Here is a 17,449-nt window from a genome sequence, read left to right as displayed (position 1 = left end):
AGCGAGGGAGGATTTTGGCCACCCGATGAAAAGAAGTATCTTTTGTGTGAAGGTAATCCAACAATCGTCATCACAAAGAGCGAGGAGTACATACGACAACTCTCGCTTCCAACGTGCCCCACTCTGAACAGGGAAAAACGTGCGCACGCATTTCACCGAGAAACAAGAAGGCTTTTTACTGTTTGACTGTATTTCCGAACGTTCTCACGTAAAGAAAAATGAGCGGCACGCAAATGATGACGACGATGCGCGCTTCGACGACGATCCGTTGTTGCGCTTCTTCGAATCAACAAAAATCGACTTCCTCCTCGTCGTCTTCGAGAAGAATCCCGAAATCTTCGAGCAATAACATCAGCAACGAAGCCGGTAAAGATGCGTTGCCATCGTCTCGCGCAACAGCTACCGCCGCTGTGTCCTCTGTCGCCGCGTTGAGCAGCGCTGGACCGGCTTTGGCCGATGGGTTGAGTGATTTTCAGGTACCGGATATGTCGTCGGCGATGGCGGAAATGCCAAAGGTGGACTTTAGTGGCTTCGCGTCGAAGCTTAAAGATATCAAAGTTCCGGAAATCGACACGTCTGCGTTCGACGAGTTGAAGGAGAAAGCTTCATCGGCTCTGGATGATGCTACGTCGGCTCTGGATGACTTCGACCCAAACGCTCTTCAAGCGCAACTACAGTCGAAGGTTTCCGAGATCCAGTCAACTCCGGCACCTGTTACCGTTCCGTCTATTCCAAAACCTTCTGTTTCTGTGACTATTGAAACACCGTCCGCGTCCGTAGAGATGCCTGCGATGCCTGCGATGCCTGCGATGCCGGAAATGCCTGCGATGCCCGCGATGCCTGCGATGCCGGAAATGCCTGCGATGTCGGAAATGCCCGTATTGCCAGAAATGCCCGCGATGCCGGAGTTGCCAGAGTTGCCTCCTCTTCCAGATCTTCCCTCTGTGGAAGATGTGATGGCGAGCTTCACGAGTGTCATCGATTCCGTGCCTGTCCCGGAAGATCTCCAGCCTTTAGTAGCCGCTATTAAACAAAATCCAGACACGGGCGTTGCCTTGCTTGCTTTCATCTTTGGATCTCCGGTTTTACTTGCAGTATTAGGTGCGGCTTTGCGTGGATACGATGGTGATGTCCGCCCGAAAGCTTGCTATGAATCGCTCGAGAAGAATGGTAACGCAAAGATTATCGACACCCGCTCGGAAGAAGCGATAAGGAACGAAGGCGTTCCCGATTTGAGAGGATCGGCGAGAAACAAAGGGGAAATCGTTCGTGTCGTGAAATTGAACGAGAAAGAACGAAGACAAACGCGCGGCGCGAGACAGATTGAACTCACGATTGCAGCGGAGAAGATTAAGAAGTTATCTTCGATTGGCTCGAAGTTGTACTTTATTGGTCCAGATGCGAAGGACTTGGCCAAGACGGTCAAAAGTGAAACTTTTGCTCGTAAGTGCTACACTATTTCTGGTGGATTTGAAGGCTACCGATCGTCTGGCTTGAAGTTGAGAAAAGGTGGCTATAAAAAGAACGTTGCCGAGGTTGCTGCCGAGGAAGCGTCGGAGATTGGAAGCAGAGCGACGCGCGCCGTCCAAAGCAGTGTCGGCTCTGTCTCGACGACTGTGAAAACTGCGGACGATTCGATGAAGGTTGTGTACGGGCTCCTCGCGCTCGGCGTTGTGGTCGGAGCGATCGAGTACGAAAAGACGTTGCAATTCATCGGCGTCGTCGGTATCGAATTGACTTTGTTGAACGCGTTCTTGTCGTACGAAAATCCTCTCGATGCGATTTCAGCGTTTGGTAACTTTGTTTCTCCGGTGACGCAGCCGATTACGAACGCGATTGGCGCTAAAGCCGGCGAAGTCGCCAACGAGGCCGTGAGTATTGCGTCGGAAAAAGTGAAGGAGTCCGTTAGCGAGATTTCTGTTCCGGAAGTTGATTTGGACCAAATTCCAGGCGGTTCCGGCCTCAAGCGTTCGCTGGAGAAGCGAGGGGCTTCCAAACAGTCCGCGGTCGAAGAGGACGAATAAAAACAAGAACACTTAAAATAAAGAATAAACAGTAGAACGCACAATATATTTACCATAGCAGAAAAGAAGAAGCAATGCATATGATTGAACAATAATTTCACGCATCATATAAATATATCATCTGATCAAATCCTCGCTTTTCTCACGCGCCTTCTTGGATTTTCCTTTTTCACCCTTTCACAAGCATCCCAAATCTTCTTCTTCTTCATCACAAAATTGAAGCAGACGTACTCTCTCTCTCTGCGATAAAGAGAAGGAAGAGAACACGCACGCATGCACGACTAATATTAAGAGCACGCTCGAGGCGGCACGCACTACGCGCGAGGATGAGAACGCGCCGGTTTACCGCTCTCCTTGTTCTTCTCGTCTTCATCGTCTCCCTCGCGTCTTCTTGTTCCGGAGAAGATGTTGGTGAGCACGTTCCTCCTTTGCCACACGAACAGGATGATGAACACGACCACCATCACCACCACGACGTAACCATGGACGTAACCATGGAAGCGCCGGATGAGTTGTTCGAATACGAAGCGGAGTTGGTGGACGAACGCCTCGAGGAGGAAGAGAATGAGATGGACGAACAATTCTTGAAAAATCAAGAGCAGCAGATTTTACGCGACGGTGATGGCGAAAAGCGTAATATCGTGGATCCTGAAGAAATCTTGGAGCAAGTGGAGGATATCTACGCTGGGTTTGATGAAAAGAAAGGATGGTTATTTGCCAACTACACTTCGCGCGTTTCCACGGAGAAGGCGGTAGATGCGCTTTTGCAAGAAGGACAACGCGCGTTGGATTTCGCAGAACAGAACGATGCACTATTTCACGTTCAGAATAGTCCACATTTTGCAAGGAGTACTAATTTACCGAACGAACAAAGCATTCCTTTAGAATTCGCGCGCTTGTGGATTGCTTCGGAAGCGTTATTCGTGCTAGCTGCGGCGTTGGAAACAGGCACGCTTCCTTTATCCGCCTTGTCGCAATCGCAAAGAGATATGTTTGCCAAGACGAATGATGAACATATTCCATGGACTTTAAAAGCTTTGCGAGCTGCACATTTCGCAGGAAACGACGGAGCTTCGGTAGCTCTCGCAGACAGAGCGCTCATCGGTCGAGGTGGTGTCGCCGAAAATTGTCAAATGGCAGTGCGACTACTGCATCCGCTTGCCGCAAAGCGCGAACTGGAGATTCAGAAAGCAGGTGCGGGTTCTGTTTCTGGTATGCCAGTACAGGCTACGTGGTTGAGAGACCGCGAGCGGGACGCTTCCTGGCACTCCAACGCCATGGAAGAAAGTTTAGCGGAAGAGCATCAAAAAAATTTTGTGGGAGGTGCGGATGATTCGAACGAATTTACGCCTCATGGAAATAGCGGTACGCCGGAAAGCACGAGAGCCGAAGGATACCGAAGATTGATGGGCACAGATGGTAGAGATAGAGACGAGATTGGAGCTTTACAACGTTTTGAGAATGCGGCGCGACGCGGAGATCGTTTAGCCGCCTTCAACGCAGGCTTCATGCACATGAGGGGTACTTCAGAGAATGTTCCCGTGAATGTTACTGCCGCTGAAATATATTTCAAGCAGGCTGGAGATGTGAACGGAGGTGGTGCCTTTAACGGTATCGGAGTCATTTATTACAACAAGAAAGATTTCGTCACCGCAAGACATTGGTTTGAGAAAGGAATGGCAGCGAACAATCCCGATTGCTTTTACAACATGGGCACGTTGCACCTGCACGGACTCGGCAACTTGGAAAGAAATGCCACTCAAGGATTTCTGATGTACGAAAAAGCGTCCAAAAGCGGTCACTGGAAAGCGCCGTTTGATTTGGCCAGAATGCATATGAACGGACAGGGAACGCCACAAAATTGTACGAGAGCTACCCGTTTATTTCGAATTTTCTACGACGAGCGAACGGGATGGGCGGATGAACTAGAGAACGCAATGGCTATGTTAGATGGAGTCGACGAGAATAGAAAAAAACTGAAAGGTGTGCCCCGAGATCCTTTTGGAGCGTTGATTCTGTACTCGCTTTACGCAGAACAGGGAAGTGAAGTTGCAACACAAAATATCGCTTGGATGCTCAGGAAAAATCTCACCGGTATCGAAATACCAAATAGATTTGAACTCGCTGGTTCGTTACTGCGACGCGTCACGCGTTCACCAGGTTTAGCTCCTGAAGCCAACATCGATTTAGGAAACATGCTTTGGAATAAGCAAATCGAAGCTACGCCACAAGATTTTGCGTTGTGTGACGACGAAGAAAGATTTATGGTTTCTCAAGGTCGCGACGCGATCGAAGGTGAATCTGACAACGCCGAACCTACTGGGAATAGTGATGCGAGTGCGATGCATTATAACGCTGCGGTTCACAGATACAGAAGAGCAACAGAAGGGGATTTACAACTTCCGGAAGCGTATCATGCTTTGGCTTGGGCACATTTCACGGGTAAAGGAGAAGGTAAAAACAGTACCGCAGTTCTCTTGCATCTCGACAAAGCGATGGAATTATCCAGATACGACGCGGAAATGTTCCCGAGTATCTTATTCTACGCGTACGTCCGCATCGCTTCCTCTTTCGACGGGTTCATTTCGTTGAAAAGGTTATTCGGTAGATTCCTTTCCTGCATCCTTGATATCGACAGAGATAGCATTGAGAGGTATTACAAAGAGAACTCTACTTTGGTGCACGGGTTCGTGACGATTTTGGCACTCGTCATACCACGTTTCCTCTTTTTTAGATACGCTGCTGCTGCCGCCGCCGCCCAGAATAGATAACTAGGAATAGATGAAATAGATATTATACCGGGATGGTGAACGTAGAGAAATATTTGTATAAAAGAAAATGCTCCACACCCTTCTTTCCGCCGCCACTAAAAGCTACTATTCTAAAATTGTATTTGTTCTTACTTTCTTTTCGTCTCCTTCCTTAGGTCAGGGCGTAAGTTCCTCTTCCATCGCGGTCAACTTATCGTTCGGGTCATCCATCGTCAAATAGTCGTAAGGAGCTTCGATCTGTACGCGCTCAGGTCTTGCCAATTGAATTTTAGCCTTTTTCATGGCTTGGACGAACGATAACCACAACTCAGAACGAATACCGAGGAACTGGTCTTTATTAATGGCTTCGACGTAGAACGAAAACTCCAACATGATTCCATCCGGCGTCACTTCTTCTATAAAAACGCGCCTGTGTAGCGTTTTCAACACTCGCGGATCGTTTTTGATCATCGTTCTAAACGTTGACAGCAATTTGGAGAGTTGACTCGCGTCTTTTAATCTGACTGTCATTTTCTCGTTGAATCTAAACTCTCTTCCTCGTCGAGTGACGTTGATGATTGACATTGCACCGAGTTCAGAGTTTGGAAGTAATATAACTTCTCTCTCTAAAGTTTTAATAGCCGTGCGAAACAAACCAATATCAATGATTTGACCCTCCGCGTAGTTCAACTCCTTCCCTTCTCTTGGAATTTTAACCGTATCGCCAATTATAAATGGGGTCGTTGTGTACAATAAGACGCCCATAAGAGCATTTTCTAATACCTGTTTGGACGCCAAACCGATGGCAATACCGGAAACGCCCCCGACAGTAACTAATGCGCCCAAGTTCAATCCTATTGCTTTGAAACAAAAGATTGCCGTCACGACCCAGGTGATAATTTCCGTCACTCTCTCCGCCCCGTTCACTCTCGCTAAAGTTGCCGGCGCCGCTCCGCTCTTCTCCAACCTACTCCACGCGCTCGAGAAAAACTTCTTCTCCCACGAAAACGTCGCCGCGACCAGGCCGCTCAAAATACACAAATACGTAATCGCTTGCACCGCGTAAATAATTCGAGCGACTTCAAATACAGCAGATCCAATCAATAACGCGCCAATCCCTCTGCTCCCGGAAGCTATCAACAAACCTCTCTCCACCGAACCTGCGATATCTTTAATAATCTCCTGAACTCTTTCGCTGAAACGAAAGAACCCGCTGAACAGAGATAATCGTAAAATCGACCCGAGAAAGAACAATAACGCCGCGTCTTCTAAATACACTCGAATAATTTTATCCGGACTCGGCGCCGGCGTCAAACCGAGAAATCGTCCAAAAGCCTCGAATATAAACTGCGCGACGATAGCGCCCGTTATTTCCGCCGTCTCTCTCGTGTTTATGGCTAAAAAAGCGGCATAAAACGAAAAAGCGCCGACGCATAACGTGATCAGTTTCGTCAACCACGAGTCTTCTTCGGCCAGGACGGGTACTCCCGGGAGTAACGTCCGCGGCGCGTTCTTTCCACCTTTCATAATCTCCGTCCCTCCCTTACTCGAAGAAGAAGACGAGGAAGAATCATCCAAAATGGTATCCATGGAATACATATCGTCAGAGGTTGCGTCTGCTGGTGCTTCGCGCGCTATTATTCTTTCTCGAATTTGTCCTCCTTCTTCTCTTTCCCTTTGTCTTCTTTGTCTTCTTCGTGTTGATGAAATTGTGTTCGTTAGAGAGGCGGCGAAAAAAAGAGTGACTTTGTCATCTTTCTCGTAATTGTTGTTTCCTCTTCTTCTCCTTTGTGTTCTTCTCTTTAACGACGACGAGAGAAAGGCTCGAGAGTAAGAAGAAGAACAGAACCGTGATGATGATGATGATGATGATGATGATGTCGAGCACACACCGCGCGACGACGATTGCATCGCTCGCGTGTTTGCTGTCATCATCGTCCCGGTCGTGGTGGTCATTTTTTTAATGGAGAGAGATGTGAGAGTGTGAAAACCTCTCTCGACAGTCCCCCATGCATTTTTTTGCAAAGGAAGAGGATTTGCGCCAAAATTTGCACAAAATCGCAAGCCAAACCACATAATTTCATTCATTTTATTGCTTTCGCGCCATAATAGTAGTAGTAGTAAATGATGATTATGTTTACCTCTACTTCCCTCTCATCAAAATCAGCCTTGGCGCAGAGAGGAGCACCACGGACGACGACAAGAGCAGCGTCGAAACCGTGTTGTTGTTCAACTGCGACTGCGACTACTGTTGAGAAGAGGAAGAAGAAAATGATGAAAATGATGACGACGACGAGAGGAAGAAGAGGAAAAGGAATGTTGAAATCATCATCATCAGAAGAGTCGTCGAAAGTTGCGATTGAAGACGACGACGACGACGACGACGACGACTTTTTACAGTTTCTGGAAGACTCCATGGAAGTCGCGGCTGGGGAGAAAAGAGATGACGATTGGATCGGCGAACCAGGCTCGGCCATGCGAGGCGAAGAGTTGAGGAAGTTAGTGTTGAAACGATACGGAAAGTTGTACGACACGAGAATTTGTCAGAGACGAGATTCGATGAATAAGTTGCAGTTGTTTTTACAAATAATGTGGAAGTTTGTCGGACAGAAGAGTTTTCCGATGACGGAGGCGGAATACATCGAACAAACCGACGCGGTGGCGGAAATATTGACCATGAAGAATAGGCAGGATTTAGTACGCGCGAACTTACCGATTTGGCCAAAATGGCCGAAGATGGATACCACGGGAGCAAACGCGGTCATGATTCCTTTGGACATCGACGAAGAGGATCTAACCATTGACGGCGAATAATAAATAGTAAACGAGTCTGTCTGTAGTAGTTGGTAGAGCTAAATGTGTTGTATATCTTCTCGTAGGTATTAATAAAGTGTGTTTGGACTCTCTCTCTCTCTCTCTCTCTCTCTCTTCTAGTGCGCTGTGCCCGTCGCCGCGACTTTCAAGTTTGGCAACACCTCCAACCCGTCTCTAATCTCCAGTAACTCTATCTGCTGCTTCACGCGAGCTAATCTCGCGTACAACGGCCTCGCGTGTTTTTTATCCGCTTTGCTCGCGACTATGTTATTCATTTTCATCAACCTCGCGTCGTACGCTCGAAGTCTTTTTTTCAAATTGCTCTTCTCTTGTAACAACCCCTCTCGACTCATCTGTCTTACGCTGGTTGGATATAACGCTTCCAACGCGCTTCCGCAACATCTCTCGGACTCTGCTCGCATGGAATCAAAACAAGACGGGTCGAAGAGAAACTCCGAGATGAATTCGTCCGAGAGTAATTCTAGAGTGTAATCTCTCGCTAATACATCTTCTTCTTCTTCTTCTTCTTCTTCGATACCATTCTCATCATCTTTTTCCAACGTTCTTCTCACATCATCATCGTCGCTTTTTCCACTACTACTCTTACTCTTACTATTACTCTCGCTTTTACGACGAAGAACTGAAATATTTTCAAAATTCTTCCCGCCTCGTTTTGTTCCTTCTAATTCTTCTTTATACGACGACGACGACGACGCAAAATCATCGCGAAGACTGATATTATTCGTGGCGTCGCGAAGCATCAGATAGGGGAAGAAGAATTTTTTGTGCGGGGGGCTGTCGAGTTCATTTTTTTTTTGAATTTTTTCTCGTGCATGCTCTCGTTTGCCCCACACTCTTCTTGGATTTAAAAAAACGCTCGAAAAACTCTTTTCAATTTAATTCAGAGATCTCCAAACACATTTTTGCGCCGCGAGAATACTTACTTACTACGCGCATTTATAGAGTACCCACCAAAACAACGTAGTAGGAAGAAGAATATCACGCAAAAACGACGATGGTGTCCTTCAACGCGAGAAACAGAGAAGAAGAAGACGACGATCACGATTTTGATAAAAAAAAAACCGATCAGGAGGAAAAATTCGCATGGCAGGAAAACTTGCGCGAGGACGATCCGTGGAAACACGTGAAAGATATCAAAGGGGATTTGCATTACCGAGTGTTGTCGATTCCTCGAAACGCGACGATGAGAGAGATTAAAGCGGCGTATCGGCAAAAAGCGCGCGAACATCATCCGGATAAAGGCGGTTGCAGCGAAACGTTCGATAAAGTGCAAAAAGCGTTCGAGACGTTGTCCTGTCCCAAGAAACGAGAGCAGTACGACAGGTTACAACACGTGACGCAATATCGGTACATACCGGGCGTGACGCAAAGAGCAGTCGGAGGAGAGGATTTACTGTTGGACGATATCGCCCGATTAGGGTTAGAAACAGACGCGAGCACGCAGTTGGTGGTGTTGTGCGAGGTGTGCGGGAGACCGTCGACGAGAGTGTGCATGTGCTCGTTGTATTATTGCGATTTTTGCGAACGGAAGCAACACTGGAAAGGCGAGTTTGGTTTGCACTGGCCAGTGACGCAGAGCGATCGTTTGAAGGTGGATTTGGCAAAAAAAGAGTTGGAGGAGAAGAAAAAAGAAGACGCGAGGAGATACGAGTTGGAAGATCCAAACTTCAGAGATCCGGCGTCTTTGAGAGAGATTCGCGAGTTCAAAGAACACGCCGCGGAGATTTACGGCGTGAGGAAACGAGATCAAACGAGGGTGTTCGATATGCGTTTGGCGAGATATTACATGTGGGCACAGACGACGCGTCATGTATACGTCGCGATCATGTTACCGACTGGATATAAAGATAAAGAGCTGCACATGGACTTCAGAGGGCAAGTGTTAGTGGTTCAAAGCGAAGACTCGCCTCCGGTGGTGGAAAGACACCTCGCGTTTCAACCGTCGCGCGAGTTTCCCGTGCAAACCATGCAAACGGAGGATAAAAGATTTTTCGTGCTCTCGATTCCGAAAAGCAACATGGGAGAAGATATCAAACAGTGCTTTGAAGGTGATCCAGACTACGCGCGATGCATGCAACCGCCGTATACTTTACACGAATCAAATACTGAAGTCATCATGGAATTTGAACTGCCGTTTTGGATCGACGAGGAAGACGTTCGCGTGGACATTACGAAACGTACCGTTCGCGTTCGCGTGACGAACGAAATCGATACGATACGTCATTTCTGGTGGAAAACGCAAGGGCACGAAGAGTTGCGCAAGAACTGGGAAGCAATCGTTCCTGAAGAGTGCGCGTGGTCTTTAGACGACGAAAGCATAAACTCAAAAGGCGAAAAATGTCGCCTTTTGATGATTTGCCTCGCAAAGCCTTTGCCAGATCAAGAAGAGAAAGAATATAAGAAAAACTCGCGCCAAGATAACAGATTTGCATTGGCAAAGTGGGTTGACACTTCAACAACCCAAGAGTCCGGTGTCCGATTCTTTATCGAAGACGAAGACGATTTCGATCTCGAGTCGTTGCTCATATCGATGGTGTTTATGGAAACGGGCTCGTCTTTTGTACCCGTCAAACCAGAATACGCGTATCGCGCACCGTTCGATACTTCGAAAACAATAAAAGACGTAAATTTACTCCCGAAAAGAGTAAAAACGTTGCTGGATAAGATGCTAGACGGAACAGAAGTGTTTGAAAAGAACGAAGAAGAAGGAAGAGGAGAAGGAGGGAACCTCGAGGCGATTGCGAACGAATAAAAAAAAGACAAATTGAGACATGCCGACATTGAATGTAATTCAACTCGCTAAAAATGCGTACTAATAACACTAAATACTAAATATAACTAATAAGATGAAGCTAATGATCCTATTGTACTAAAAATCTGGAATGTCTTCATCCGAAAGCTCATCTTCATCCTGCCAAAAGTTTCCTTCCGCTTCAGAATCAGATTCGCGTTCTTCAAAAAATCTGTGTCGATCCGCCACACCAGCGGAAGATAAAAATCTTTTATCGTCAGTATTGCTCACCAGTACTTCTTGATCTAATCCAATATACGTGTCTGACATGATAAAGACCGTGATATCTGTAACACTCATACCTCGTGGAAAGTTATCAATTTTTAAAACTGCGTCAAAGGTGTCTGCATACTGAGCTCGGCGCATTGCCACGAGTTCGCCGGTGCGCCTCTTTTCCCCTAACACGATCCACCAACCTTCGTCTTTCTGTTTCGGAAATCTCGGCGCATACGCCCTAGGTGCGGTTTTACGTCCCGATTTCTTACCAGAACGTTTCAACGATACTTTCACAGAAACGTTGCGACGTCCATCGCTGCTGTTGACTTTATCTTCCACTAAAGTGGCTTTCATGTCTAACAGCGGGAGGTTTGCGCAGACGTTGTAAATCGCCTCACTTTTAGATTTCGAGAGACCAGCCTTTGACATAGCCTCGAAGAATGCGCTCTTGCGGTGAATAGCCAGAAACACGAGCTGTGGAAGACACGTTATCTTTGAAAAGCGTTCCAATTTAGAAACCTCCTCGTCGGCAATTTTTGGTAATAGGAGCAAAGAGTTGTCGTTTATGGAGAGCCCTTGAATAATCATTTGCGTCAAGTTCATTATTGATAACGCTGTCGACAACCATCCAGCTTCGCTGACTATTTCCGTCATAGCTTGCAGAATTCTTTGCGATTGGTCGAGTACAGACTTCGTATCCGTATGGTAATCCGACATTGGTAAAGGAAGTCGTAAAAAGTGCGCCTGGAAGAGTAAAGAAGCCTTGACGTGCGGGTCGTCGTACGCTCGTCGATCGACTTGATAACCTCCAGCTTTGAGGACATTTATCGCTAAATCTGCGTTTAACTTATCTTCGTTATGACGAACCGGGATTTCATCGTATTCTGCAACATCACACAAGGTTGTCAAAACATCCTCTAAAGTGTTCGATTTCTTCAAACGTTTGGAGAAAACAGCCATGGTTTTGAAATTTAAGTAATAGAAACTCGCAATTCTGCCGAGCATTAAAGGTTTAATGGAATCATCTTCGTCGTTAATAGCGAGACATTTTGCACTCGCGAGCGTTTCCATGGTGTTTTCAACCATTTCTGATAGGTATGAGTTCACGGTTTCGTGATTCGTATCCTCGAGGTTGTAATAGGTTGGATTTTTCATGGCGCGACGGAAGAAATACGTCCACGTTAGGTAATCCACGGCGTCTTGCTTCGATTTTATAGCTCCACCAACGACCTCGGCGTTGAAGTGATCTTCTAAACATTCATTAAAGCTTGATTCCACTGGAAATGGTTCGTACAAGAACTTTTTGTAAAAATTCTTCTTCGGTTCGTGTACGAGAACGACGCAACAGCCGCTTTTATCAAACTGCGGACGCCCAGCTCTCCCCATCATCTGCAACACATCGGTGATGGGAAAGTCTTGGTAACGTTTTGTTTTCCCGTCGTAAAACTCAGTTCCTTTAATAACAACCAAATGCGCTGGTAAGTTCACGCCCCAAGCTAGAGTAGATGTCGACACCAACACTTGAATTTTACATTCTGCAAATAACTGCTCCGCGACGCCGCGATCTTCCGGGGAAAGACCCGCGTGGTGTAAACCAATACCGAATTGCAACGTATGCTTCAAAGCTGGATCTTGAATCTTCGCGATTCTTTGCTCCAGTTCTTGACTGTTGCAGTGCACAAAAGCATCTGGATTCTCGTCAGCAGCTGCGTAGGCAATCAAATCGAGCGCCGTCAATCTCGTTTGTCTTCTCGAGGAGACAAATACCAACGCCGGTTTCAGAGGCGAGTGCGTTCGAATCGCCGCGTAGGTGGGTTTATTCATAGAAAGCATGCGAGGACAATAAAACTTCCCTGGAAAACCTTGAATGTGACATTCGAGTGGCACTGGACGAACAGATGGACGGAAGTTAAACAAACCTTTATCGTTCTCGATACCAAGCCAGTCCCCTAAATCTCTTGCGTTTGCCAAAGCGGTCGATAATCCGACGATGCGAATTTTCGATTTTGTTCGCGCGGAAATATAATTCATTCTAGAAACGATAGCTTCCAAAATTGGTCCGCGATCGGCACCTAAAAGATGAATCTCGTCAATAATGACGAGTTTGACTTTGCTAACGTAAGAGCGGGACTGCCAATTTCGAGAAATACCGTCCCATTTTTCTGGAGTTGCGACGATGATATCCGCACGTAGTAACGCACGCAAATCCGGTGTATAATCGCCAGTAAGTTCTACCATCTTCTTATTCACAGTTGGACAGAAGTACTTCTTCCAATCATCCACGCGCTCGCGAACGAGTGCTTTCAAAGGCGCGATGTAGACAACCTTACTCCCTGGCGGTTCATCTCGAAACATTTTTAGAATTGTAAGTTCCGATGATATCGTTTTCCCCGAACCCGTAGGTGCTCCCAAAAGAACGTTGTGGTTCGTATGGTACAACGTGTGAAATGCTTGCGTTTGAATCGCGTTGAAATGTGTAAATTTCTTTTCATAGAGGGACTCATACGTCGGATTATTGAGCGCGGATCTTGGAAGCGGTTCCAAATCGAGTAGCTCAGTATTCGGCGGCGGTTCCGTCGGTAAAACAATGTCCTCTAAATCGAGTTCTAAGAACGATTCGCATCCTAACCAATACAAATGCGTTGCCCTTAAGAAGTATTGGGGCGGTCGTGGATCAAAAATTGGAATGGTAAACGCCAACGTCATTCTACCTTCTTTGTATTGCTTTTTGCTCAAAGTGAAAGTCTCCGTGTGATAAATGTGCTCATTCACGGGATCCTCCACCCAAATCAACCATTGTTGCGCTTGCCCGTGAACTTCATCTCTCCACATGAACTCAGGCGTAAGAGTTGCGGAAACTCGAAGCACAGAGCGCGTGATCGGCCGAACTACAGCTTCAAGATTGACGTGAGGGAGTTGTTCGACGCAGCGTTTCACTTGCGCTCCAACGACAGCATTGAGTCGCAGTAAATCACCAACTTCCTTTGCACTCACATCGATCAAGCGATCGACGGTGGCATCCTTCTCTTCCAGCTTATAGATTGTCTCTGGCTTCAGAGTATTTTCGAACTGACGTAGTGGTGAGTGGTGTGGCCATAATCTTCGATCTACCGCTTTTGAAAGCGTTAACAGTGTTTCTGCCAGCGATGGCCATCCACGCTTAAGCATGAGCTCGAACAAAGCGCGACATATTCTGCTGGCATTTTGAGAAATGTAACTTGAATCTGCAACTAATGAAAACGATTCTAATCGCTTCCGAGATACGTATACTTGCAAGAGTAAATTAACCTTGGCAATTTTATCGCTCATGTCACCTTTAATCTCAATCGGACAGGCGGAACGACGGTTTCTTCGAAGTGCCTCGAGTTCTGGCATTTCATCTTCTCTCGGCGCGATATTTTCAAACTCAGAGGAGTGCGAGATTACGTGCAACACTTCTGGCAAGGACATGTGTCGATTCATCATCTCTTCGAACAATTCCATGGAAGTAACTTTGATGTAGAAGTGCGACGCGATGCGTCCAGCTTCGGTTTGATACAGTTGGCCTGATTGTTCGTCGAAGCGAATCATCTTAGCCTTGTGTAGCTTTCTCGCTGCTGTTTTAATCAAGTTTCTCCGATGCTCGATGAGCCCGGGATCCAAGCGAACTTCATCCCATGTCAAAGCATATCCGAGTGGATTTTGCTCCATTCTCGTGTGTAAGTAAGAGTAACTCAACCACTGCGCGCCTTCGCGGACATTCGTTACGGTTCCTAACACAATTTCGGCGTTCAAATTATCCGCCAAACACTCGATGAATTGCGACTCAATCGGAGTGGAGTGCGTCAACATTGCAACATATTTCGTGAGCTTCTTATGTTCGGTGATAATGACACCCTCACCACTGGTATCGAAACCCGGCCGACCTGCTCTGCCAAAAATTTGCTGTACATCTAGAACACCAAGGTCCTTAAAACCTCCCGCACTCGCGTCGTAGAGCTGCGTTCCCTTGATGATGACTTGATGGGCGGGTAAGTTTACCCCCCATGCTAAAGTTGCCGTACATACTAATACTTTGATCACACCGGCGGCAAACATTTGCTCCACTAACGTCCGATCTTTTCGAAGCATCCCAGCGTTGTGACAGCCAAAACCTTTAAAGAATAATTCTTTCATCTCTTGGTTTCTTGATCGCGACACTTCTCTAGCGAATATCGATTTCTCCTCGTGTGTGTCGTTCTCAAACAACTCGAGTTCGCCTTCTTCTCCCGCTATTTCAGCCAACTGTCGCGCTGTTTTTACCGTATCCTTTCTTGAATGCACAAAGACCATCGCCTGTTTACCCTTACGAAGTGCCTCGCACGCTTTCTTAAAAGCTATTCGAATAGTCACATTCTGACGTTTCATTGCGTTTGTCTCTGAAACGCCAATGAAAACTTGTGTGAGCGGAATCGGTCTGTACGATTGGTCAAATACGAACAAGCCTTTACCTTCGGTGACACCTAAAAACCGCGCAACATCTCTCGGATTGGGCAAAGTTGCCGACAAACCGACAATTCGAATCATTGATTGCGTTTGCTCGACTTGACGACGCGTTCGCGCCACTAGAGTTTCAATGACCGGTCCTCGCTCGTCGTTCAATAAGTGCACTTCATCGATAATAAGGAGTCTGAGAGTGGAGGCTACGGAAACTTCACCACCTTTTCGCGTGATGACGTCCCATTTCTCTGGCGTCGTAACAATAACGTGCGTTTCTTCTAATTCTCTCTTGGAGAGCTGCGTATCGCCAGTTAGTTCTCGACACACCATCCCCAATTCGTCGAGTCGCTTCTGAAACGTCCGCGTGACTTCAGCCGCCAATGCCTTCATCGGCGCCACGTAAACAATCTTGAAATCGTCGTGTTCGTGCAAGCAATTATTCTCTTCGTCAAAATGTTTAGCTATTTCTTGCATCGCGCATAGCATAGCAATATTCGTCTTTCCTGCACCAGTAGGTGCGCATACAAGAACGTTCTCGTTCGACGTATACGCGCACTCAAAAATTTTGGACTGAATACGATTAAATGTCTGAATACCTTTGAACGCAGTTTGAGCCCAAGCCGGGAGATAAGACACAGAAACTTGTAATTCACCGTCTGCCACGGCGTCAGGGATACGCGCAGGTACGTAAATTTCTTCGTAACCTTCCAAGACTTTACGAGTCGTTCCCGGCGGCAGAGCTTTTTTTCCGCCGTCTGTTCCGAGACCTAGTCCGCGCAAACTGTTCAGAATGTCATCCACACTTCCCGGCGCGGCTTCGTTTCTGTTCGGTAGCGGTAACAAATCGTCGCAGAAAGCGCCATAACCAAGTCCAGAATCGTTCGTAAACCATTCTAACAAATATTCTCCATGACCACCAGCAGCGCGTCGTTTATTCCTCCGTTCTTCTTTCTTTCGGATTTTCTCCATCGCGACGTCCGTCGTTGATCGAACGGAGACGGCAGATTTACTTTTCGCATAATCATCCTGGGCAGATTCTTCTGGATCAAACGCTTCTTTTAAAGCTTGCAGCCGTCGTCTGATGGCATCCGCAAGTTGACCTCGTCTTTCGCAAACGCTCGCGACGAGATCAAATCCACCGTCACCGAGTAAATCGAACAACTCAGATGCAACCTGGTCGTCGCTGCTCGAAGTGTTCAAGCACACGCGACAGATATTTCCGCAAATATCCGTCCAACCTGCAAATGCATCTGAATTCTGATTGTTTTCTCTAAATATTTCGCATTGTTCGCGAAGCCAAGATAGAATTGAGCCAGAGCCGGCTTGAAGAGAAGTTGACACCTCGCTCTCAGTACCTAATGCGTCCAGCTCGTGGAACGAAGGAGTCCTCGACCGTTCTAGCTCTAAAGATGCGAACGCATTCGCGCTATCTAAACCGCGCGTCATATTCGATAAAATTGTAGATTCTAAGCCACTGGATATTTGGTCGCAGTGTTGATTACTGCTGTCAAAGTCATTCGCTCCGTAAAATCTCGGTGGCACGAAAAACATATCCTCCCCGTAATACGTCTCTTTTTTTCCCCCTACTCCCATCGACGTGCCATTCAAATCGCCACCAGTACTACTCGTGCTTCCTACTCTTCTTAGTGCGTTTGCGCTTTGCCAAAAATCTTTCCATCGCTGCGCGGCTTCACCGGTTTCGCTCAACACGCCCCCTAGTCTCGCTTTCACAAAACCAAAAGCTTCTCTCTCGTTTCCCCTCCTTTTCCCTTGCACTTTCTTTCTCTCCAATTCCGGCGCGTTCGAATACTCAACGACATCTTCTAAATCTGCCTCCAACTTCCAATCTACATCGCAATTCGTTGCCACCGCTGCATATAAATCTGCCGGCGCTTCTAAAAGTTCATCCGGCGAAATCAAGTCATTCTCCAAACGCAACAACTGTATCGACGCGTCCGCGACTAAATCGAGCGCGAGCCTCGTCTCCTCGTCAAAATCCTCCAAAGAAGAAGACGAAGTTTTCAAAGCTACATCAGATAACTTCAAAAGTGCCAAATCTCTGTTCTTGGTCGCTTTCTTCGCGGTTTGCCGAAAGGACAAGGATGGTGATGATGTCTTTGTCGTCGCGCTCCCTATTTGCTTTGCACGAGCCACGAACGCTTCATCCACATCGCTCACGTACCAATATCTATCGATACTATCATCGCTTCCATCGCCACTTTTGCCTCCACACCGCGCTCGCAAAAATGTCGTCAGACGCGGCGGTGGTCTTCGAGAGGAAGAGGAGGAGGAGGAGGAGGAGGAGGAGGAAGTTGATAATGGTGCCATCGCGTGTGAGGCAGAGGAAGAAATCACCTAGATATTGAAAAGATGCA

At 47.0% G+C, this 17,449-nt stretch overlaps 7 protein-coding genes across 7 annotated transcripts; 4 read left to right on the top strand and 3 right to left on the bottom strand.

The window, feature by feature from the left end:
* Window positions 1-218: 218 nt before the first annotated feature.
* Bathy01g05050 (predicted protein) lies at window positions 219-2,024 on the top strand (the record flags this gene model as incomplete). The annotated part of the gene is made up of 1 exon (XM_007515436.1): window positions 219-2,024. One exon carries the CDS (start codon window positions 219-221, stop codon window positions 2,022-2,024), a length of 1,806 nt encoding a protein of 601 aa, XP_007515498.1.
* Window positions 2,025-2,506: 482 nt separating this feature from the next.
* On the top strand, window positions 2,507-4,795 carry Bathy01g05040 (predicted protein; the record flags this gene model as incomplete). The annotated part of the gene is made up of 1 exon (XM_007515577.1): window positions 2,507-4,795. The coding sequence occupies one exon, from the start codon at window positions 2,507-2,509 to the stop codon at window positions 4,793-4,795; it is 2,289 nt and encodes a 762-aa protein (XP_007515639.1).
* A 156-nt stretch (window positions 4,796-4,951) lies between these two features.
* Window positions 4,952-6,862, bottom strand: Bathy01g05030 (MscS Mechanosensitive ion channel; the record flags this gene model as incomplete). Its single annotated transcript, XM_007515355.1, has 1 exon — window positions 4,952-6,862. The coding sequence occupies one exon, from the start codon at window positions 6,860-6,862 to the stop codon at window positions 4,952-4,954; it is 1,911 nt and encodes a 636-aa protein (XP_007515417.1).
* Window positions 6,863-7,045: 183 nt separating this feature from the next.
* On the top strand, window positions 7,046-7,588 carry Bathy01g05020 (predicted protein; the record flags this gene model as incomplete). Its single annotated transcript, XM_007515396.1, has 1 exon — window positions 7,046-7,588. The coding sequence occupies one exon, from the start codon at window positions 7,046-7,048 to the stop codon at window positions 7,586-7,588; it is 543 nt and encodes a 180-aa protein (XP_007515458.1).
* Window positions 7,589-7,704: 116 nt separating this feature from the next.
* Bathy01g05010 (predicted protein) lies at window positions 7,705-8,349 on the bottom strand (the record flags this gene model as incomplete). The annotated part of the gene is made up of 1 exon (XM_007515160.1): window positions 7,705-8,349. The coding sequence occupies one exon, from the start codon at window positions 8,347-8,349 to the stop codon at window positions 7,705-7,707; it is 645 nt and encodes a 214-aa protein (XP_007515222.1).
* Window positions 8,350-8,603: 254 nt separating this feature from the next.
* On the top strand, window positions 8,604-10,361 carry Bathy01g05000 (predicted protein; the record flags this gene model as incomplete). The annotated part of the gene is made up of 1 exon (XM_007515536.1): window positions 8,604-10,361. The coding sequence occupies one exon, from the start codon at window positions 8,604-8,606 to the stop codon at window positions 10,359-10,361; it is 1,758 nt and encodes a 585-aa protein (XP_007515598.1).
* A 117-nt stretch (window positions 10,362-10,478) lies between these two features.
* Bathy01g04990 (predicted protein) lies at window positions 10,479-17,402 on the bottom strand (the record flags this gene model as incomplete). Its single annotated transcript, XM_007515141.1, has 1 exon — window positions 10,479-17,402. One exon carries the CDS (start codon window positions 17,400-17,402, stop codon window positions 10,479-10,481), a length of 6,924 nt encoding a protein of 2,307 aa, XP_007515203.1.
* Window positions 17,403-17,449: the final 47 nt, after the last annotated feature.

Source organism: Bathycoccus prasinos (assembly GCF_002220235.1).
Source record: "Bathycoccus prasinos genomic : Chromosome_1".
Lineage (NCBI taxonomy): Eukaryota > Viridiplantae > Chlorophyta > Mamiellophyceae > Mamiellales > Bathycoccaceae > Bathycoccus > Bathycoccus prasinos.
The sequence above is the reverse complement of the archived record's forward strand: the minus strand, read 5'-3'. Positions and strand labels throughout refer to the sequence as shown.